General features: G+C 37.9%; 3 protein-coding genes across 6 annotated transcripts in view; 1 reads left to right on the top strand and 2 right to left on the bottom strand.

The window, feature by feature from the left end:
• The window catches only part of lrp10 (low density lipoprotein receptor-related protein 10), a 6538-nt gene extending 2434 nt beyond the window's left edge, over nt 1–4104 (bottom strand). The window contains exons 1-8 of the mRNA XM_043244602.1: nt 4008–4104; nt 3235–3424; nt 2968–3000; nt 2457–2601; nt 1794–1984; nt 1285–1649; nt 739–1148; nt 62–256 (exon numbers count right to left, since the gene is read on the bottom strand). Of these exons, the coding sequence (XP_043100537.1) occupies nt 62–256; nt 739–1148; nt 1285–1649; nt 1794–1984; nt 2457–2601; nt 2968–3000; nt 3235–3283 (1388 nt within the window). The 5' untranslated portion in view covers nt 3284–3424; nt 4008–4104. The remainder of the gene's footprint in view (nt 1–61; nt 257–738; nt 1149–1284; nt 1650–1793; nt 1985–2456; nt 2602–2967; nt 3001–3234; nt 3425–4007) is intronic.
• A 1719-nt stretch (nt 4105–5823) lies between these two features.
• mmp14a (matrix metallopeptidase 14a (membrane-inserted)) lies at nt 5824–16106 on the top strand. Its single transcript, XM_043245375.1, is given in 11 exon segments — nt 5824–6309; nt 11328–11476; nt 11746–11868; nt 12141–12448; nt 12558–12719; nt 13391–13505; nt 13507–13528; nt 13683–13821; nt 13912–14062; nt 14226–14341; nt 14536–16106. Coding segments are annotated over 11 exon segments (1704 nt in total). The 5' UTR covers nt 5824–6222; the 3' UTR covers nt 14868–16106.
• A 4492-nt stretch (nt 16107–20598) lies between these two features.
• On the bottom strand, nt 20599–23326 carry mrpl52 (mitochondrial ribosomal protein L52). Of its 4 annotated transcripts, XM_043244542.1 has the most exons (6): nt 23204–23318; nt 22314–22481; nt 22055–22124; nt 21094–21161; nt 20854–20918; nt 20599–20765 (listed from the first exon to the last, which is right to left on the bottom strand). In XM_043244542.1, exons 2-6 carry the CDS (start codon nt 22345–22347, stop codon nt 20619–20621), a joined length of 384 nt encoding a protein of 127 aa, XP_043100477.1. In that variant the 5' UTR covers nt 22348–22481; nt 23204–23318; the 3' UTR covers nt 20599–20618. The 4 variants fall into 4 exon arrangements, with proteins under 4 accessions (XP_043100477.1, XP_043100475.1, XP_043100476.1 ...); XM_043244540.1 differs by lacking the exon at nt 22314–22481 and having other exon boundaries at nt 23204–23326; XM_043244541.1 differs by lacking the exon at nt 23204–23318 and having other exon boundaries at nt 22314–23144.
• Between the last annotated feature and the right edge of the window lie 64 nt (nt 23327–23390).

The following is a 23390-nucleotide window of genomic DNA, read 5'->3' as shown; positions in this document are numbered from 1 at the left end:
AAATGACATTCTGACCAAATCCAGCTATTGTATACATATTATATGGTTTAAATTGCATTACCTGTACTCTCGAGTGCGTAGGGAGTACAGCTTGCAGGTGCAGCCCATAGCAATGACCAGCAGAAGTCCACAAACTAGACTTCCAACGGTAGCTGCAGTTATGACTTTTCGGGGCAGGGTCACAGTGCAGTTAAGCTCATCTGTGCCGTCCTTACAATCCACCTGTCCATCACAGCGCCAGCTCTCAAACACACACCTGTTTTAATTATTAAACAGAGTTTTTAATAGTAATAATAATTAAAAAATAAAAAAATAAAAAAAATATATATATATATATATATATATATATATATATATATAAATATAAAGAAATTATTACTTTTATTTAGCAAGAAACAAACAGAAAACAAACCAAAAAAGCTGAAATAAATGTTTGGTTTTTTTTTATGTCCAGATCATTAAAGTTGGGGTGGGAAACATTGATCCTAGAGGGCCACTGTCCTGTAAGTTCCAACAAAAAATCTGCCTGTACCCTACAGACCTTGATTAGCTTGTTAAGGTGTATTTGATTAGGGTTGGAACTCTGCAGGGACATCAGCCCTCAAGAACAACTGTTTTCTACATTGATAATAATAGTAATAATAATAATAATAAGAAATGTTTGATGCTGAAAATTCAGCTTTGCCATCACACACATTTTTTAACAGTAGTGTATACTTTTTTTATGCATATACAAACCTGTCACTGTCGCAGTGAAATGTCCCAGGCTGACAGATGGTACATTCTCTTTCATCAGTCCCATCTGCACAATTAAGCTGGTAGTTGCAACGATCATGAATCGAGAAACATACTGTTCGTCCTGGCTGGTGAATCCCACAAAGGAAGTGCCCAGCTGGGCATCCCCAGCATCCTTCCTCATCCAGGCCCGTTTCAGGACAGTCCCAGTGTCCGTCACAACGCTGCTTTGCAGTGTAACATCCCCCCATTGATCCTCCACAAAGCTCCTCCCATGGAAGGCAGTAATCTGTGATGCGATAGGTCGCATTAAAGCCCCGCCCTTCTGTTGACGGCTCCATATGGTAAATCAGTGAAAGCAAGCCAGTGTGGGACTCCACCTCCACTGCTTTGTTATTAGACACAGCGTTAATCTGTAATAGGCAAAGAGAGGGGTGTAGGAATTAATATCCATATTATCAAAGTCTAAAACGGAATGAAAATAAAACTAAACAAAAAAAAAACTGGCATAGATTAATTTACATTGATCAAGCTACATTATAAACTCACTGTTTTAATGATGTTTCCTGTGCCTTGGGGCTGGTCTGTGATTGTGATCATGTCTTGAGGACCCAGCTCCAGCTGCTGAAGCTCTAATTTGAGTGGTCGTGAATCCTGGGGATCAACTGTCCACACACACTCAACCGGATGCCCCATTTGCACAGGGGGAGTAAACGAACCATAAAATGCATCCAAGTATCCCCCACATACACCATATATGTGTGGTTCAGGGCTAATGTCGTTACATCCCTCCTCGTCTGAGCCAAGCTCATCGCCCACGCCGAGGCATTCGACCTGTCCGTTACAGCGCCATGATGCTGGAAGACAACGCTCACTGTAACATTCAAACTCGTCTTGAATACATGGACCTGAATCTGGAGGGTTTGGGGGAAAAGATGAATAAAGATCCTGTCAAAACACTCACTAAAGGATAACCATAAAAACAAACAAACAGGATTTTACAGTCTGTCTGAATAAAGAAAGTGGGAGGGCAGGAAACAGCGACATTTGCACTCTACCTTTAATATAGGAAAGATGGAACCCTGTTACTGGGTAGATATGAGGGTAGAAGTGGTGCGTCACTGTAATGTTTCCCCCCGACATCTCAAATGGTGCTGGAAGCTGGGAACCACAGAATTTGGATGGAGAGCCAGTGAGAGGAACCACAGACACCCATTCCTGCCCGCATCTTGTTTCAAACTGGGAAAAACTTGAGGAAACAAAGGAAACGACACATAAATAAAAGTGAATGTTTACATTGAAAGGATCAAAGCAATCTCTCACCTTGTTAACAGCAAACACCATTTATTACCTATTTACTTACCTACAAACTGATCCTCCTATCGGGTTAACTTTCACATTTACATTCATTATGTACAGTTTTACAAAACACAATGGTAAAATATAATATAATACGCATAATTAGATCCAAGTAATCCTAAGACAAACCTTAAACCTAACTTTAACAATACAGTACATACATGTCATTCTTTAATTTTCCACAGTAATTAAAAGTATAATTACACTGTAACAATAACATCTTAAAACATAAAGTGTAATCAAATTTGGTTTAGGATTGTTATTACTGTAAGTACACGCATGTATCATATTTAACAAGGACACTGTAAAAAATAAAGTGTTACTGCTTTGATTTCTGGTGTATCGAAGAAAAGATTTGGTACCTGATGATGACACGCTCGCCAACTTTTGAGGTTATCAACCAACTGCAGTTGAGTGGACGGGAAGACCAGGCATGGTGGGCAGAGGTACGGATCTCTCCTTGTCTGGACTGTAGTATTTTGGGTGAGTGATCACAATGACCTAAAACTGACAGTTAAAGCAAAGACATAAACCTAAATTTCTATGTGAAATAAATCACAATAAACAAGTTATTTGAGAACATATTTTGGACGTGAAAAGCAGGCAGAAAAGTACTTAAAACAACATACTGAGCATTTAAATATATTTAATACATCAAAATGCAGAACTGTAAAGAAACCCTAAGCTGCCTACAGAAAGTAAAGGCCAGTCGTGCTGAAAAAAAAAGTCCAGTTGCATAGTTGATGTAAACAAAAGTCACTTTAAAAAAAAAAGAAAAAAAAAAGGAATGTTGTATTTTTAACAAGGGCATCAGGTGTTAAAACGAGTGTTCAGACGGAAATAAAAACAAAGAGATGTCAAGCTCTTACTTACCAGCACCGAAGGCCAGCTCCAAAGTGCAAGGAACTGTCAGAGCAAAGACAAAGTTTATCACAAAAAAGACAAGGACTGTTAAATGTTTATTTTTTATTGCTAATCACCACAACCTTTGTGTCTACTTAGCTTTACACTAAAGTCCCGGTAAGTAACCGTTGGTTAAGGCAAGGCATTTTTTTAACTACATGAAATGTCTGCATCAGATAAGACATTTCTTCCATTTTTGCATGATACACACTCAAGGACAAAATCATGATATCTTACCTGATAAAAACAAAACAACTAAAACGCAAAAGCTATGGTAAACAGACATTCTAACAAGCCGGTGACTGTCGTTGTCTCATAAAACCCAAATTAAAAAACTATTTATGGAAAGAATATGGTCGGTAGATCCATCAGCTCGCCACAATTACTGGCGCCATCGTCAACAAAGCGTCTTGTTGGAAGTGTTTAACTGTGAAGACAAAAATAAACAGCATAAACAACCATCATTTAGATAAAGGGAAAAAAATGACAACTGGAGCTCAATACCGCGCTCGCTTTTGGATTTCAAGTAACTGATTCAATCAGAAAGTCATTAAATATCAACATATGAATTCGACATGAAATACTCGGTTATTGCCTAAAAAACATCTGTAAAAGGACGACTTCCTGTCTCGCTCATTTCTCAACAATGACGCAACTCGGTGTTAGGCAGAGTAGCGCAGCAGCGTTTAGATACGAAACAGTCAATCTATTCAGTGACATTTCATACATTCAGCCGAGACATATATTTAAGGGCGCTTCCTTAGGTTTCGACAGTACCCGGCCAGACGACCAGCGTCTAAACTTGCGCATCGTTCCGAAAGTTTGGTTTCCGACTTCTTGCCAGCCTTTCTCACTCGCCTAATTTCAGCTAACGCTAGCTGGCTTCCTGTTACTTACTTTACTTCGCAATAGGGTACTGTTGAGAACTGGTGCCATGACACAAGCTGCTTAAAACGAGATTGTTTTGTTTCACGAGGTAAAATTGTTTTAGAACTTTGCCTTTACCATACCTTTTCTCCTTCTCTTTTGTTGACATTCGTTCTCAGACACTTCCGTAAGTTCTGTTTCGTATGTGGGAGACGATGCGCCACCCATCTACGTGTTCAGTGACGCCACGCGCGCAGTGTAATGTTCAGCGTTCAACGCTAGATGTCATCAGTTAGCGCTTTATTTAGTTCTTTCCAGCATTTGGCCGACTTTGCTGCACACCAAGATCCTCAATACCGCTATTGTTTTGTCAAAAGTACACTACCATTTAAAAAGTTTAAACGCGGCTACTTTCCACATATTATAATATTCCAAAAATAATATTAGCAAGAATAACAGATATAATCAAAGTATTCGGGCATCCAGTGGCAGGGAAAATAGTAGCCTAACAGAAAAGTAAGAATATAGGCAAGAGGTCAAATCAGTGGAAATGTCACTTATTTTATTATTATTATTATTATTATTATTATTATTATTATTGTTGTTATTATTATTATTATCATCATCATCATCAATCAATCAATCATCTTTATATAGTGATTTTATCAAAGCACTGAACAGTATCAAATTGGAGAATGTCAGTAATGTCAAGATTAAACGCTCATTTGTCAGCTAAAGGCATTTCATTTTTTAATTCATAGATGTCATTGTCTAGATCAGCTCGGTTTCAATAGAATCTTTGTAATCAAATCAACGCTAAAATTTTTTAAGAGTCTTTAATTAAGGAAGCCAGAGGCGACAGCAGCAAGGAACCAAAAGTCCTTCTGTAACAGAATGGGGAAAAAAACCATTGTGATCAATCAATCAGTTGGGGGGCCAGTTCTCCTCAACCAGCACTTAATTTCCAGATCATTTTCAAACGCAGTAATGTCAGATTGTGTAAAGGACCTATAGTGTGTGTGTGTGTGTGTGTGTGTGTGTGTGTGTGTGTGTGATCTGGATATGGATTGAGAAATACAATAAGAAAGTAGCAGAATAATATTAGCAAAGATGCCATTCTTTTTACGATGTAATGAGAACACTGTGTGTTATGGGGAGTGTTCCCTGTTCCGGCTGATCTAATTATTGTAGCCCAGCAATCCTTTAACGGATTTGATTAATAGAAGCATATTAGTGTGCCATGTGTAAGACAGGTTAAACAGATGTCTTTAATCTAGATTTAAACGGACTGAGTGTGTCTGCCTCCCGAACAATGTTAGGTAGATTGTTCCAGATTTTGGGTGTTAAACAGCCAAAGCATCTGCCGGCCGCAGTTAATGATGATGATGATTATTATTATGTTGTTGTTGATGATGAAGTTAATAATTTAAATGAGTTTGACCTACTGACATTATGCTTTTTAAATTACATTTCCAATAGTATTGTTTTATTTAAAATAATGTGTCCCAGTTTGCCTGTAAGATCAAAATTGTGGTTTATTTATGTTTGTGGAAACATTTAAATTTTTAGTTTAATACCATGTGTGTACGTATTCACACACTGGTGATTCAATCATTAAAACACTGGCATTTTGGCCACCACTGTATATCTACATTATCTATTATAGTTTTGCATAAAGACATTCATACACAGGCACAAAAACAACAATTTAAATCGTAAGTATATCTTTTATAATTATCTGAGAGTGTATCTAAAACTTTTGATGAAAAAAACACTAATAATGCATTTATTGCTTAATTATCAGATTATAGTGGCCCAGTGGATGCTTTTATCGGACACAGAATGAAATTCGTCTTTAAAAAGTCAACCTCCGCCTGAAAGTCACTGAATGGGAAAAATGCACATCTGCAGGGTCGATCCCTCTTAACTCCTCCCAGTGAGATCGCGGTAGTGCAGGCAGAGCAGCACAGGGAACGTGAAACAACCACGTCTCCAATCTGACACCGAAGTCGCCTGTGGAGAGGGAAAGATCAGCGGACAAAAGAAAACGCAAGATAAGAGCATAGAGCGAAACCAAGACAAGTACATTTAACCTTTGAAGATAGTTTTCTATTTTTTGGGGTCCAGTTTTACTTTTGAAAAGCTTTTCATTAATAATGATTATGCACACTTTATAAATTAGGCAAGTTAGGTTTTCGTTCTTTTTTTTTTGTGCGCTTTTTGAGTTTTAAGGAAACGTTCTCACTGTTGGAATGGTCTGATTCAGGAGAATCTGCTGCGGAAACCTAGACAAGAAAACTAAGAACGGAGCCTAGAGCGTTTTTGTGTCTCGAGTTCAGTAGTCTCGCGCATTGAGGAATGTTACTGAAGCTTCAGTCGTTACTCGCCCTCGCCAGCGTATTTCTGGTGCAAAGCGGGACCAGTGACAAAGAAGTCAGACCAGAGGTAACACAGTTTGTGTGTGTGTGTGTGTGTGTGTGTGTGTGTGTGTGTGTGTGTGTGTTTCTACTGTCTGTCTGTCTGTCTGTGTGTCTTTCAAGCTTGCATTGTTGGACACAGATGCTCTCAGATGTTTCCGTGTATCAGGATTTCCTTCATCAAGTGTATTCATGTACCTCATAATTCTTTGCTGAACACAGATGAGAAGAGCTGTGTCTTTTCAGACCCCTAAATATCAGGTTAAAAACAAAACAGGAGTGAGTCAGAGGCTCCAGGACTCTTATTTAAATAGAGATGGCTAGTTATTAAAGTGATGCAAGTCTAGTTTTTGTGGTGCCTGTCCTGCAGGGTTTTTTTTTTGTACCTGAGACTGAGACTGATAAGTAGATATATTACTAGATATATCAGTTTGTTTATACACCCAGAAGCATCCTAACGTCTGCTTCAGAAATAGGCCTACATGTCTGGTAGACACATAACTGCGAGTGGGAGAGAACGACTGACTGATTTTCAGGACGTTTTGGCGTCTCTGTCACAGATGCAAGCCAGGAAATCTTAATGGCCTAAAATAAAGAAAACAAGATCAGAGCAAGGATTTAAGACATTTTAATAACTGTCTCTAGCCGTATCCCTTCATTCCTTACTCTCACACTCCTTCACATTGCTGAGATGGTTGAGAAATGTACCCAAGGATAGTATGGAAAAAATTCAGCTTTGCAGATTCCTCCACAGTTTTGCAAAGACGATAACAGTCTCCTCATGCTAGAGCCGCCTGATCAAAGATAAAGGTCACACAAAAGGTTAAATCACAGATGCCAAGATGCCTGCTGTTACTCTTCAGACTTTTGGTTTAGCTTTAGTACAATGTCTATTAATATGCTTTTACCATACAGACGTTTTCGTCACCTGGAGCTACAAACAATACAAACAATTCTGAGCTAATGAACTAAACGAATTACAGGTATGATATGACTTTTCCAGGAATTGCGAGAGTTTAACAATCCCTCAGACAGCAGTCCTGCACTTTTGCTGTTGTTACAGGTGCTGTTGTGTTGAATACTGTACTAAAAAAAAGAAAAAGAAAGAAAGAAATTCGGTTATATTCCTTATGGAAAACAGCTGGGTATTGCCCCCCCTCTCCAGACCATAGACGAGGGATGATGTATTTGTTTAAGTAGTATTACAGATGCAAAGCATCTGCTGAAACTCTGCTGAATCTTTCAGACCTTCATCAGTTGAAGTTGAAATATGGATGAAATGCAGTTTAGATGTTTAATAAGATGCAAAACAAAGCTCAAACAACAAAATCTCTCTTTTAATGACTGTTTCATTTTTATGGCAATTCTGCAGCATATAAGTGATTATGTGAATTAAATATGGATGATAGTTTCATACTTCTGTAAATGCTGGATTTAGACAATTAATGTAATGTCTGTATTCTCAGATTAATAGCGATTGAGATACATTGAAGTTTGCATGATTTTTGTGGAGATGAGAACTATTAATATTAGTTGATTTGCTCAGTTAAATGGGTCAGTGATCTGATCTTCCACGGGAAGATGCAGAGTGAGACGCGGGCACTAATTTCTAAAATTTTCTGTTTTTTCCATTGGCACAGACAAGGAGGAACGACTGACTCAGTCCTTCTGTCGTGCATTCAGACTCACCTCTGCCCTCCTTTTCTTCTTCTTCTTTTTCTCCTACCCTTTGTTTTTAGGGTAACACTTTATAATAGGTAACACTTGTTAACTATTAACTACAACTTTTCCCTCAATAAATTCTTAATTTGCTGCTTATTAATAGTTAGTAAGGTAGTTGTTAACTTTAGGTATTGGGTAGGATTAGGAAAGTAGGTCATGTAGAATAAGGCATTAATATATGCTTAATTAGCATTAATAAATGGCTGATATTCTAGTAATATGCATGCTAATAAGCAACTCTTAGATGTAACAGTAAAATACAGTTTTTAGGATTCTAACTTACTTTTAATCTCTAAAATCTAAAGGTTTTTTCCCCTTCAGTTTCTTTTCGCTCTCTTTAGTTACAGTTTTCTCTTTTCTTCTCCTCTCTTATACCTTAGGAGCAGCAGATCAGCTGTTAAAATCATAAACGCAGCTTTCCCCCCGTAAGCACGGAAAGTTTGACAGCAGTACTTTCTGCAGAAAAACTATAAGAATCAGAGATCTGGATAGTTGTGGGCTGTGCACAGTTTTTTTTTGTGTAGTTTTAACACTGCACACAGCCTACCAGAAAAACAACATGTTCCTCAACCCAACATGGAATGTGTTTTCCCATGTTGCAACACCATAAAATGATGAAATAGTTTTTCAGAAATAGCCTATCTCAGGAAGCCCCTAATCTTATTGACTCTGTTAGTTTTAATTAAGAGCTGATTTATATTTTTCCTGTAACATGTGTTAGCTTTCCTGGTGTGCACGGCAGTGATGTCACAGCGTGTGATTACGCTTAACCTCACATCTTCCAGTCACTATCCTGTGTGACTTAATGGTTACTGTTGAAATCTGTTCCCAGACCTGCGCATGATGGCAGCGTCTGTCTTGATTATTACATAAAGGCTACCTGTCTGCATGGTAATAGCTGACGCATGGCCACACAGTGACTCGCTCTTCCTCGGTCAGGGGAACGGCAGAGGGGTTCTAAATAGAACCTTTGACGCCCACCACTGGGAGTTCCAGGCCAGCAGAGCATGCTGGGATCGCTGGCAGCATCAAGAGGAGACCTGAGGCTTTTCGGGAGGGAGAAGAGTGGCCTTCAGAGGGAGTAAGAGAGAGAGAGAGGGAAACGTTTTTATCCTCATGAGTTAGAGTGTTTTTACAAAAACGGGGTGCGTCACCACAGCGGAGCCACCACACACAGAAAGCACTCATACAGAAAAGAGGAATTAAATGACAGACTGAGAAAAAGAAAATGGAGCAAAGGCCGACCAGGTTAACACTACGCTATCGTGTTATCCCGATCTATACCTCCTCGAACCGATATGGCCTCAAGTCTCATTGGAAACTCTACAACATGAATGAATCAGTGTGAAAGCACTCACTGATTTAATGGAATTGCTCTCTGGGTTTGTTTCCTAATCACTATAGTGCATATAATATGCTTTAGTATATATTAAGACAACTACAGATTTCCTGTTAAACAATACATTTAAATTGCAGTAAATTGATCTATCTATATATTCACACAGTTTATAGGACACTTAATATGTAAACTATGCTGTCTTTGTTTTTTGAAGGTGCAGTTAGCTTACAAAACAGAGATATCCAGAATATAATTTTAGAAATTAAACACTTAACAGCTGACAACATTTCAGGGAATTCTAACATGAGTGTATTTGTAGTTTCATACGATTCACAGTTCTTAGTGTCCGTGACTCAAAAGGTCCTGTAAGCTTGAAAGTATGCCGTTTCTTTTGCCATGGTGCTCTTTCTTCTTTTTCTCTTCTTAGAAGTTTCAGATACTCACTGTTCAGAGGAAAGAAAGAAAGAGAAAGAAAGAAAGAAAAGAAGAAAGGGAGGCAGTCTGAGGTCACAAGGATTATTGAAAACTGCTTGTAATTTCTGCTGACACTCTTTGTGGTTGGAATGGAGACACTGGCTGTCTGATCCTTAAAATGAGACATTTACCGCTGAGTCTAACAGACAGTCACTACTAAACATGTAACATTTGTGTTTAACAGCCCAGATAAGACCATTAGGTTGCAGCTACCTATATAGCTATAATCAGGGCTATAAATACCAAAGACGTGAAGGGGACACGTCTCTTTAATATTCAGAATAAACATTTTTGGGTTTTTCAATTAATTATTATTATTAATTATTATTATTATTATTATTATTATTATTATTTTAGATTAGATTTTTACAAATGAAAATTCTACTTAAGAAAGACTATAAACCAAAACCATGTTTCTTTGAGTTTAAGTTTATAAGCAGAGCTTCTTTAAGCAGAACTTCAACAAAAAACACATGAAGGTCTTTGAAGCTACATAATTACATTACCATTGCATTCGTCTAAGTGTACATTTTGAGATATATTTAGATTTTATATGTTTCATTCTTTGTTAGTGTTCCCTTTTCTCTCTTTTCATGTTCTCAGTGTTTATTTCTGTACGTCAGAAAGAGGAACTGGTCTAATTCAAAGCTCAGTCTGGACTGTTTTTACCCAAGTGTGGGTAGTCCTAAAGAATGCATTTTTTTAACAAAAAAGGGCATTTTTACATACATTTATGAATGACTCATTTCAAATTAGCTCTTGGGTTTTGTTAGCTTCTGGAGACAATTTGGTCCCTATTTTAATAGAAATGTAATAAAATATAATATAAACTTGAAAAAAAGATATACAAGTACATATTCTTTCAAGTATAAAAACAGCGTATTTCGGTATATATTTTTTGAAACCAAGACAGACTTTGTCAGATTTAGTGAAAGTCTGGTGACTTTTCTTCAGCAAACATACCCCCAAAATTATAACTAGGTTGCAAACACACACATACATCCTTAAAGTTAAATTAGGGTCATAAAGTCTCAGACACACAGTTACTCACAGTTACAACACACACTCCACAGTTAAAGCCTTTAAGATTCTCCAGCATCCGCACACTCTCTTACCCACAAAAGTTTAACCAGGTCATAAGCACACACATACACTAACACACATCTTTGTGTTTGCACTGTGGTTCGTCACTGATGTTTGTGGACTTTGGCAGGTTTATGTACAATTAAATTTTATAAATTCAGACAGCATGTCATGTGGATGTGGTGCTGCGCTGAGACATTTGGAACAGTGAGTACACTTCAAAAACATTCTGCCCAACCTTTAATTCACTGAGGTCACCTTAACAGCAGTGACACTTTCATGCTCTGACACAAGTGATGTTATCCAGAGAAACCTTTTTTGTGTCTCTGCGCTATACCACTTCATTGTTGAGTGCGCTTCATTGCAGTGGTAAAGAAGTGTTGTATGACTGCTGCACGTGTGCTAATGTAACGTTCATTCTTTCTCAGGCATGGCTTCAGCAGTATGGGTATCTTCCTCCTGGCGATGTTCGGGCTCAGGCAATTCGCTCTCCTAAATCCATCATCACTGCTATATCCGCTATGCAGAAGTTCTATGGCCTCACTGTCACCGGCACTATGGATCCAGCCACTCTCTCGTAAGTCTAACCCAATCTCATACATTTCTAATTTGTTATAATTTAGTATATATAACTGTTTTTTTTAATTTATTTAAGAACTCAATGTTATGTATGTTAATGACAGTCTTTAACCACAAATGAATGAAGTTTGACCCGACAGAGCATGAATTAGTTCACCCAATAATAAAAATTACGTTGTTATTTTCTCACCCTCATGTCATTCCAAATCAATAAGACTTTGTTTAAAACCCACATTACGATATTTTTAATGAAAATGCTGTTGTCAGGGCCATGCAGCGGCCAAGGTGTGGAGTTCCAGATAAATTTGGCTCTGAACTGAAGAGCAACCTACGAAAGAAACGCTATGTCATCCAGGGCCTGAAATGGGAAAAAAAAGAAGTCACTTTCAGGTATGAAACTGCTTTTGACAATGCACATAAATACATTTAATGCATAAAAACTGTGGCCCTCTTTACACTTGTAATTAACACTTTAGATATAGATAGTAACTGATTATGATTAAGCTGATTACACATTGCATTCCACTCCAAATTTAAACTTCTTTAGTACTCTAGCCTGGCTCTTCCTTTTTCAAAAGTAGAACAAGTTTTCAGATCTCTGCACTTCCTTCCTAAAAGACACACCCGCATTTACCAAATAAGTACATATGTTTTCTTCTCAGTATCCAGAACTACACTCCTAAAGTGGGCGAACAAGCCACACACGAGGCCATCAGGAAGGCCTTCAAGGTTTGGGAAGCTGTGATCCCACTCAAGTTCCGTGAAATCCCATACAGTCAAATCAATGGCAAAGTGGACAAGTTTGCAGATATCATGCTTTACTTTGCGGAAGGCTTTCACGGAGACAGCACCCCATTTGATGGCGAGGGAGGTTTCTTGGCCCATGCATACTTCCCTGGTCAAGGTATCGGAGGTGATACCCATTTCGATGCAGCAGAGCCTTGGACAACAGGCAATGTTGACCAGGGAGGTGAGCAGAGAATAGGAGAATGTGGAAATGTGTCTGTCAGCCGAGCAAACTTCGGGCTGGACTTGTATATTCAAATATTTAGAGCATTGTCATTCTGCCTTGCTTTCAGGTAATGATGTGTTCCTGGTGGCAGTGCATGAATTGGGTCATGCTCTGGGTTTGGAACACTCAGGCGATCCCTCTGCCATCATGGCTCCCTTTTACCAGTGGATGGACACAGAGAACTTTGTGCTTCCTGATGATGACAGACGGGGGATCCAGCAAATATATGGTAGTCGCATCAATGCATTCAGTTTAATCTATTGATTATTATGCTCATTTTACAAGCCAAGTCATTAGAAAAAACGTGAAAGTGTATAAATTCATAAAAAAATAGCTAACTTAAAAATAATGTAAGTTGTATGTAAGTTACTTCATAAATCATTAATAAAGATTAATAAAAAATTGTAGATGCTGACTCATTCATAGTAAAGTTAGTATTTTTTGTAAAGACATTTAAACGGTGATATTACAAATGGAATGGAAATGGAAATATGGGTTGATATCTGTTTCTGTCTTTTAAAATTTATAGATATTTAAACAGCAAAAAAAGTTAGTAAAATTATGCATTATTAAAATTTTTCTAGCGCATTTTCAGAATAACATAGCAATAATCTACTCAAATCAAATCAGTATGTTAGTATTTTCATATTGTATATACATTTTTATTTAATATTTATATTTGTGCTGTTTTGTTTCATGTGCATAGACATTTTTTTTTTTTATTTTTTCAAGTTAAAATAGAAAATGAGGAAGTCACTTTGGCAACTCTCTGTAGTAAATATGTTTGATCATGTTTTTTTGTATTCCAGTTAGCATTTATTTCATAAAAAATATTTTGTTCTGATTTTAGTTTTAGTTACCTCTAATAACCCTGATGCTCACCTATGTGTCATTCAACAGGTGCTGGCTCTGGTGAGGTGCCCCAGCCTCCGGCCCCGGCCCCCACCCGCAGGCCAGACCGACCTTCCTTTGGCCCTGATATATGTGAGGGACACTTCGACACCATTGCTTTTCTCCGGGGAGATGTTCGTCTTCAAGGTACAACTGAATGCAGATTATGTTTATGTGTACATGCCATATTTTTTTTTTATATATATATATATATATATATATATATATATATATATATATATATATATATATATATATATATATATATATATATATATTTACACCCTCTCTTACTCCACAGGAAAAGTGGTTCTGGAGAATGCGTGATGGTAAACCTCAGCAGGGCTATCCCATGCCCATTGGACACTTCTGGAAGGGACTGCCACCCTCAATCAATGCGGCCTACGAACGCTCTGATGGAAAGTTTGTTTTCTTCAAAGGTGCGTCCATCTTCTCTATTTTTCATTTTGCATTGCATCTCTGGATTTCAGAAGTGTCACAAATTGCAATAATGCTTGTCTTCTATATAGGTGACAAGTACTGGGTTTTCAATGAGGCAAAAATGGAGGAAGGTTATCCAAAAACTTTCAAGGAGCTAGGCACAGGCCTACCAAGAGACAAGCTGGACGCCGCTGTTTTCTACACACCCACTGGCAACACCTACTTCTTTAGAGGAACCAAGTAGGTTTCCAGTATTACTCACCATGACTTATTTAGTCTCTGGTTATAAATCCAATGATTTTGCGTCATATGGTTAAAAATGCTTACTTTTCTTTTTGTGAACTTCTCCATTTCATTTATTTTCATAATTTGTCATTCATGCCATTCATTTCTGTTTTCTCAGATATTACCGTTTCAATGAGAAAAGCAGATCTGTAGATCCAGATTACCCCAAACCTATCAGTGTATGGCAAGGAGTACCGGATAACATCAAAGGAGCCTTCATGAGCGAAGATGGAGGTACAGTAGCATTTGTTTTTCAGTTTTCCACAAACTTTTGAGGTCTAAATATATGATTGGAGTGCTGTATTGACCAATCAGAAGCCAGAAACCAAACTATCTGTTATCTAAAGAATATCCCATTTTATAACATTTTAGAGGTTTAGAAATTTAGAGCCACTTTTACTGAATCAACTTCTTCCACACTTTTTCAGCCCACACTTACTTCTACAAAGCCAATAAGTACTGGAAGTTCAACAACCAGCATCTGAAGGTGGAGCCAGGCTACCCCAAATCAGTACTGACTGACTGGATGGGCTGTGAAGGAGAGGAGCCCAAGAAGAGGACTGGCACAGATGAGGAAGTGCTCATCATTGAGGTGGACGAGTCAGAAGGCGGGGCCATGGGAGGAGCCGCAACCATCGTCATCCCTCTCTTTCTGTTGGCCTGTGTGCTTGTCACTTTGGGGGCTCTGCTATTCTTCCGCCGCTACGGCACCCCTCGCGCGCTCCTCTACTGTCACCGCTCTCTGCTCGACAAGGTTTAGAGATGAACACGAAAGGCACGGGAAGAGACGAGAAAGAGGGATACAAGTAGATGGCATTTGGAAGGATGTTGAATTGGAAAATTTTTATTAGGATGGAGTGAAAATGAATGTCAGACTGTAAAGGTCTGCAAGCAGGGCGCGATGAAAAAGTGAAGGATGCGTATCGTATGTTTTTCTATTTACATGTACTTCTCTGCCATTAATAAAAAAAATTCCAAAATGAAGTGGGAGATAAGAGAGACAGACAAGAGCCCACCTCCATCTCTTACTTGGTTACGGTTTATCAGTGAAATGCACTTTTGCTCATTCAGTCTTCTTTTCAGTATATAATCCCTCCTTTATCCTCTCTGAAAATCTCCTTCCCCAGAACCGAACTTGACTCCAGCCGGGGCGGCTGTTTGATTGACATGTTCTATATTCGAAATGATCTCACTTTGACATATTTCATTAACTCAGATTTTGCTTTTTTACATTGCTGATCCAGTGAAAAGATCCTGCACCCTATTATGTGCCTTTGCCAATGAATTAATAGTATGGAAGGACTATTGTATTTGACCTTCCTTGCACCTTTTATTCACCAAAGATATTTGCACAAAGTACGGCTCGACTATAGAGACCTGCTGTACGTGAAAGGTCAAAGGTTACAGGTCAAAGTTCAGGGAGAGAGAAGCCGAGCAGCTTCTGGAATAGGCCAGTTTAAATACACCTATAGAGCAGAGCTGTTCATCTGTTTCAACTCAAAATAACTATTGTTATTGTAATGTGTTTGGTACATTTTACTATGATTAATTATGTCATTAATGATTGGCATTGTTATTATAACTATGGTTATTGTTATTATTGTTCTCCATGTGTAGTCTTGCCTATTTTAAATTGTCATTTCAAGTCCTGCTGGACACAGGCAGAATGTGACTTATTTCAAATTAGCTTCTGATCTTTTAATGTCAGGTTTAAGGTCAGAAAAATCAGGTTTCTATAATAAGGCTGGAGGTGAGATTTTCTTGCTCTCCACTTTGCAGAAACAAATAATTATTTATGAACAGTAATGGTGCTATGGGTTTCTCACTGCATACATCATCAGTATTAGACATTTCTGAAGTGGTTTTTAACAATGATAATGGTAATGATATTTATAATGATAATGATGTAGTGTAAATGTAAAGGAATGACATTTTTTGCCTGTTTCATACTTTTTGTACTTGGAAATGAAAATGAAATAAAGTTCCTTTTTTAATTCTCTCTTTCCTGGACCTTAAAAAAAATTATTTTCACTCGAGCATAAAATCTACTCACACACACTTTTTACTTTTGCTTTTTTGCTGAAATGCTTTCAGAAAGTTTGATTTGGGCTTTTATGTGACACCCAAAGTTAATATTTGTTAACTACATTTTAGATAATATTGTCAGTAACTTTCTTTGATTTTTTTTCTCTGCCCAATGCAACACACACACAACATCAAAGCATGGCATTTCATTCCTGCCATATTTCCTGCATGAATTTTATAAATGAATCAGTTAATTGAATGATTCAATGACTCATAAAGCACCTATTGGATTAGCAATGTAAGCTAAAGAATAGCAGAAAAACCCCATCACACTTCACATATGTAAATATATTAATAAATAATACAAATGTATATGAATAGATGTTCAAATGTTTGTTATGGAAAACCAATGAGTGTCTTTATGTGTGTTCATATCTGAGAAAACAAGGGACCGGAGAGACAGATGACTGTACTTTCTAGTAAAGGAGGAGCAATTTTAGTGTCCTAAAACTGTTCCAGCTGACAAAGTCAGAGAAAAAAAACAGCGCTCTGCCATTTCCGCCTCCCTCCCGTCTTTCCCCCTCCTCATTTCTCCACACAGCAAAATTGTTCTCTTTTATGAGGCTTTTAAATGAACGGCCCACCACAAACATCTCCGAGCTGTTTTTCCTGTCCCCTCCCTTTCCAATCTCTTTCTCCCCCATCTTTGAAGCCCCATTCACTCGGTTGCTCTTTGCATGATCTTTCAATAGGAACAGTGGTGAGCATGTATTAATCAGATGAAAAATTGCCAGTTCAGCAGGATAATAACGACATGAAGGGACTTGTCAAACTACTGATGATTACTCTTGCATTTCTTCTTTTGTTCTGTCTCTGGCGCACTTTGCCCTTCTGACAAAAAAAAAAAAAAAAAACATTTCTGGAAATTGTGGCTGACCTTATTAACTTGCTTAGCGAGTAAATTATTAAAACGTGAATATATTATTTCTACATATTACATGTTCACTTAAACTGTGTCATCTCTGGGATGGACAGATGAGCTAAGGACAGGACAGGAAGTCTGGCTCTGGTCATGGTGGTGTGAGAGAGCTCTGGCAGGCATGTTTGGTGAGCTTGCTTCTTGTCTCGTGGGGTGGCCGGAGAAAAAGTACACAAACGCCCACATACACGCTGAGCTGGCGAACAGGACGTGGCCTGGCCAGTTGCTTGCAATTCAGACTGTGTATATGTGTTTTGTGTAACCTACATTACTATACTTTTTACCACACACTGCTGACTGAGAGGTGAACAGAAGTCAAGAGAGGAGCAGAGGAGGGCAAGTTCAAACTTATACTGGAAAAAACATCAATCAGGTCACTGAGTAAAAAGTGAGAACCTACAACTGTTACCGTAAAGACCTATTTCTGCCCGATTCAGTTCATGCATTTAATTTGATTCATAAAAATACATTATATTAAATTCATTTAATTTAAATTAATTATATGTGCAATTTTTTTGTTTTTTCCCATTTCCCAAATGTAAAAAGATTTGATTTTTTAAATAATTAAACTTAATAATTTGGGGAATTTCATAATGATTGTTTTAATATAAGGACAGCACCTTGGCCATTTCCTCAGCTCTAAGCACTTTTGATTTTTATTGAAACTGAAAACGTCATTTTATTTCCTTTTTTGTTCTACAAAAGTCACATTAAAAATGTTTTAGAACGTTTTTTAACCATACATAGCTTTATTAGGCCATTGTCAAGTAGCACAAATAAATGGTTATTTACATGGTCTTTGTATATAAATGTAAGTATACATATGTACTGTTTAACAGACTTTTCATCTTAAAATGTTTAAAATCATGATGAAATTATTTACATGAATTTAAAAATTGTCTAAAAAACATTTTAATAGCTTTTAGTGATAGCTTTTTTCGAATTAAATCAAGGAAAGTATCACTTGTGAGCAGAATACTTAATTTTATTCCAAATCTTTCTACGTCTCCCTTAACATTTGACGCAGGAGGTGTATTGCCGTATCCAATCCCCCGGGCCAAACACATACTGTAACTCTAGCTTTGTCATATCCTGTTAGGACCCACTCCAGCGCACATTCATACATCTAGGCCCCCAGTCTGCCATCTTCACACACTTTCGCTCTATGCTCTAATATTTCTCATCTGTTTTCGACTCACCGCCTTTTTTCCCTCTTTTTTCTCTACGTATGCTAAAGGACTGCACATTCACCTCATCTTTCGTCCCTCCCCTACCCTTCCTGTCCTCTGCTCTCTCTCTCTCTCTCCTCCTGCACATCAAAAAAAAACATCTGGATCTCATTCTGTGGAAAACCAAAACAACATGAGGGAGTGACAGAGCGAGGGAGATAGAGAAAGGCAAGGAAACGAACAAAGGAAAAAATCTGTTGGTAAAAGTCAAACAATATGAGAAAAATCAGCATATAAAAACTCGCCTTGATTTTTGTCTCAGTGTTTGTGAACAATAGCATTTTCTGAATGACACAGACCAGGAGACAGTAATGGATTGGCTTAATAAAACCTAAAACTATAAAATATATGTAATCGTAACTGTGGTTTTGAAGCATTCAGCGGTGTGAGAGTGGGTTTCTGTTGTTTTTGTCAGCATACATCTTAAACAAAACTTTCTCATAGTGCTGACAAAAATGGTTGAATCTGATCCAGGGTCCAGTAAAACACCAGAGGAAAAAATCTGCAGTTCAGCAACTGGAGCCATAATTATGGAGAGAGGCTGCTGAAATCAGCAGGAAGACCTGTGTGTGTATATGTCTCTGGGAGAGAGAGAGCGAGAGAGAGAGAGAGAGAGAGAGAGAGAGAGAAGACCATCAAACCAGACAGTGACAAACAGTGATGAGCTATAACCTCTCATACTGAAGACCTATGGACTAGAAAGAAAAAAAAAAAAAAATTAATGTTTAAGATAAAGGCTACTGTTTAGAGAATAATTAGCATACAACTTCCTTATATTTCAGAGGCATACTGATTGATTTTCAAGGTTCTATGGAAAAAAAAAACAGGAAAGTGAAATGGCATTTTGCGGCTAATATAAAATAGAGTCGCTATAGCAACACCCTTAATTGCTTTCTCAGGCAGGAGATGGTATGGCAATAGTCTCATCTCAATGCTAGTCTGTACCTTGGAATCCATTTTATGGCAGCAATTTTGTCAAAGATAAAAACTACGGATGGCCACGGAAAGACTAGCAAAAATAATGAAATGAAAAATATAAACACGTGGAAGCTGAAAAAGCAGAATAGGTCAGTCTGTGTTATGTGCAGGAACTTTTTATCCCACAATCAGAGAGACCAGGTCAGAGACAAATGGCTGCCAGAGGATCAGCAGAACAGATGGAGAAACACTGCGGCCTAGTGGAGTCACAGAATATGTCAACTGACCATTTCTTGACGTTTTAACTGTGAAATTTAATGACTACATTTCAACCCGTTTTCCATTAAAATGTATGTAATAAATACAGATTCAGTTTAAGTAAATACTTCAAATATATAAAAATATCATATATAAAATGTTATCACTAATACCATTTTAACTGTTTCCTAATTTTAATAAATAAGCATATTACAATGGTTTCTGAACAACCATGTGACAATATAGACTGAAGTAACGACTGCTGAAAATTCTTGCATATTTCCACAACACAAAGTGAGGTTGACTTATTTTCTCATTTCATAATCCACTAAAAATGCTTTTACCTGAAATAAAATGTGTATGTACAGTTTCTATCAAAAGGCTGAATGCCTCTTTTTTTATGACAAAATAATAACAGCAAATATTGTAATAGTAAAAAATATGCCGTTGCATACAATTCTTGCCTAAAACAAAATTTGTCTAAAAAAAAAAAGTAAACAAATAAAAAAAATAAATTAAAAAAATTGCATCCTTTGTTTATGACATGCCTCCCTGGAAACTAGTGTCTCAGAAAGACAGCATCTTCCGTCAGAACTAAATATCCTCCTACAATCACCTTTGCAATCAAAACATTTTCTACCGCAATAAGAGTAATGGAGATAATTGGTTAGCTGAACTTCAGGAGTGTGCGTTCACGCCACACTCCTACCAATCAACTCACTTCCTGAATGCTTATATCAGGCCACCTCATACGCCCCTGGTTGCCTCTTTCTTTCAAACCCTCCCTTCCCTCCCCTTTTAATCAAAGCAGCCATCATAATTATTTTCGGGTAACATCTGGGGGGTCCTAACTGTCTGCCGAGACGATACCCCCTCTCTGAGTCTCCGGTCATCAATTCTAGACACCCAGTCAACATCAATCCTATTTCCTCTCCTATCCTTTTCATCCTCTTCAAACATATCCATACATTCAGAACAAACTATTACTTGTGTATTCAGTTGTGGCGTGGTCTCTGCTCGTGAATGTACTGTTATAGTGCGTTTATCAATAAAAACAGAAATCATTTCCAAGCTTTTTTTTTTTTTTGTCTTGAAGCATCTTTTATTTTTTGTTCTTTAATAATAAATGTCCTTTAGGCTTTAGCAGTAAGGATTTCAGGTGCTCTTCTTTACATTTCTCCTCTTCTTTCTTCTCCCGCCATCGCTTCATCCCTTCATCCACCTCTGCACTCAGATACACCGCTCTTCTCTAAACGTACACACAAATGAAACATCTCATGTTTTTGTTAGAATGAAAAACGCAGGAACAAAACAATCCAAAACCGTAAGAGTCTTACAGCAAACTCCTCTCTTTGCTTTTGCCTGCGGATCTGCCCCTTCAATGGAGGTGCAGGCCTTCCATCTGGAAATCACATCATTTATACAAATCATTGTCAGTATTTAGATTCTCATTCAACTGGTGACAGGTTTTTTTGACAAATACTGATGCATACAAAATAATTAACAAGCACAGTATATCTATATTAAACGCCCCACTGTTGCTTTAGGCTTTTAACAAAATACTAAATAAATTTCACCTGCATACGACCAGTCAGGCAGATCTGTTAATGGCCCATACTCTGACCCACTACGTGCCAAACCATTTCTGCAAACAAAAAAGAGAGCACGCCAATGAAGCATGTAAGAAAACAAAACACTGACAGGAAGATAAACCAATGGCAATAGAATGTAATGTAAATCAGGTTTTTCAGTTAGTGTTAATTTTATTCAAAACCGTATAAAGCTTTATATAAACTGGATTTTAAAAACATTTCTCTTTTGTATCGTCACCAGCATTTATATTTGTCATCAACTCAATTTAAGGTGACCAGATGTCTCAGTTTACCGAGGACAGCACTGTATAACAAAGCATTAAACAGTGTGAGATTGTTTGCACGCAATATTAAACGTCCTTAATCTCTGCTGCCACCGCTCCAATATGAATGATATAATACATAAATATCATAAAACAAAATCAAAATTAAAAACATAACTAATGCAATTTGTTAATAAACAATTACATTTGCAGAACACGCATACCTTTTGGTCAAAAGCAGCCTAAATGCAAATTAACAAGCCTAATTACAGGCCCATTTCTAAAAGCTTAAAGACAAAAATAACTAACTGTAAAACAAGAAAATGTTAGAAATATTCTCAGTTATAACAGGTAAAAATATATTTTTAAAAACACTACTCCATTTATCACCAAGTTCTCAGTATTCAAAAACACATAATCTCAATCAACCAGCAGTTGTTAATTTATTTATTTTTTTGACTAGGTTAAAAACCAATTAATCTCAATCAACCATTATTTGTTAAAAACACAATAACGTAAAGTACTAAAAAAAACTTGATTTGAGTTACCTGTTTTTGCAAATACACTTTTCACCTTTATTATTATTTGTACATAATCACAAGTGATTTTAGTGAAATTTTGACTACACGCTAATGAAATTTTAAGTACAATTTTGTCAATGTCAACATGCAGAGAAAACTCACTCCAGTCTCCACTTCCTTCCTGCAAGGGTCACACACGACGATGAAAACGGGCGTACAGACTGCATCGACACTGTAAGTGATAAGTGAAAAGAGTTACACTGTGACAGAACACCAGCAACACAGACATCCATTAGCACGCTGGCGGATGGCACAAGAATAACGTTTATACGCACACTGAGCTCAATAACACAAGGTCTGTTTTCCAACACTGCACGACAGGTTTACAAAAACAAACATCCTGCTAAACACACGGTCTCACCTGCGGCACACAACGTCCTCAAGGATGCCGCCATTTTGGATTATACCAACTACGGCAAGCAAGATGTAAAAAAATACAGAGACTCTGGAGTACGGGCGAAGTGACTTTGTTCTACCAGTAGGTGACGCCGCAGTCCCATCAAACACAACGCGGACTCGTCTGATTCACCTGTTGAATAAACTAGTTTATTTTCAGCTTTTCTAATCACAGCTTGATCTCGGGACACAAGATAACAAACAAAAATAAAAACAAACGCGTTACGGCCGTGTAAACTGAGAATGCGTGTGTCTGCCGGTGGCGGTGGCATGTATACAAACGATTTCCCGTGGCGCTTTCTTAAAACGTTGAATAAACTTTAGAGTAATTTTTTAGAAACGGACTTGTGACCGACTGACACGGTCTCATTCATAACGCAGTCTTGAGATGAAAAAAAGCTCTTGTAAAAACACGACACAGCGGCGCCACGGTCTGAGGACCGGCCCTTAACACCTTCCGCTTCGATAATAAATTGATCCCTTCATGCCTCCTGTGTACGGGCTCGAGCAGTGCTGAGTAAGCGCTGAAACATTCCCGCGTGCGCTCCAGGACAAGTCCCCACTCGCTGGTGCGCGCTCCCACAAAACCGCAGGAGAAGCTGCAGACGAGACCAGAAGGGGAGGAGGGAGCTCCGGGGTAGGGAAAAAAACATGTTTTAAACAAAAGAACAGCACTGGGTCTTTTTAGGGTCTCGGTGGGGTTGAATACAGTAACCGTACGACAGCAGGTCAGTTGTCACCGGAATTTATGCCACTCGGTAACTATGGAGCAGCGAGAGGCATTTTCCGCGAGGGAAGAAAAGAAAAACAGTTACATTGTTGCGCTCGCGAAAAGCACACACGCGGCCGACTCACGCTGTCCCAGGGAACTTAGCTGTATCCCTCCGCACATTCCACAGACGAAAGGCACGGCACGACCAATTAGGCCTTAGGGTTGAAAAAACGACGCGGAAAATATGTAAGGTCTTCGAACCATTTGCATGTTTACGGGTTAGCGTTTTTAAACGCTACTTTAGGTCTAATTAAATCGATTTTTCGTCAC

The sequence above is a fragment of the Puntigrus tetrazona genome, chromosome 7, assembly GCF_018831695.1.
Source record: "Puntigrus tetrazona isolate hp1 chromosome 7, ASM1883169v1, whole genome shotgun sequence".
Classification (NCBI taxonomy): domain Eukaryota; kingdom Metazoa; phylum Chordata; class Actinopteri; order Cypriniformes; family Cyprinidae; genus Puntigrus; species Puntigrus tetrazona.
This window is presented reverse-complemented; position numbering and strand designations above follow the sequence as displayed.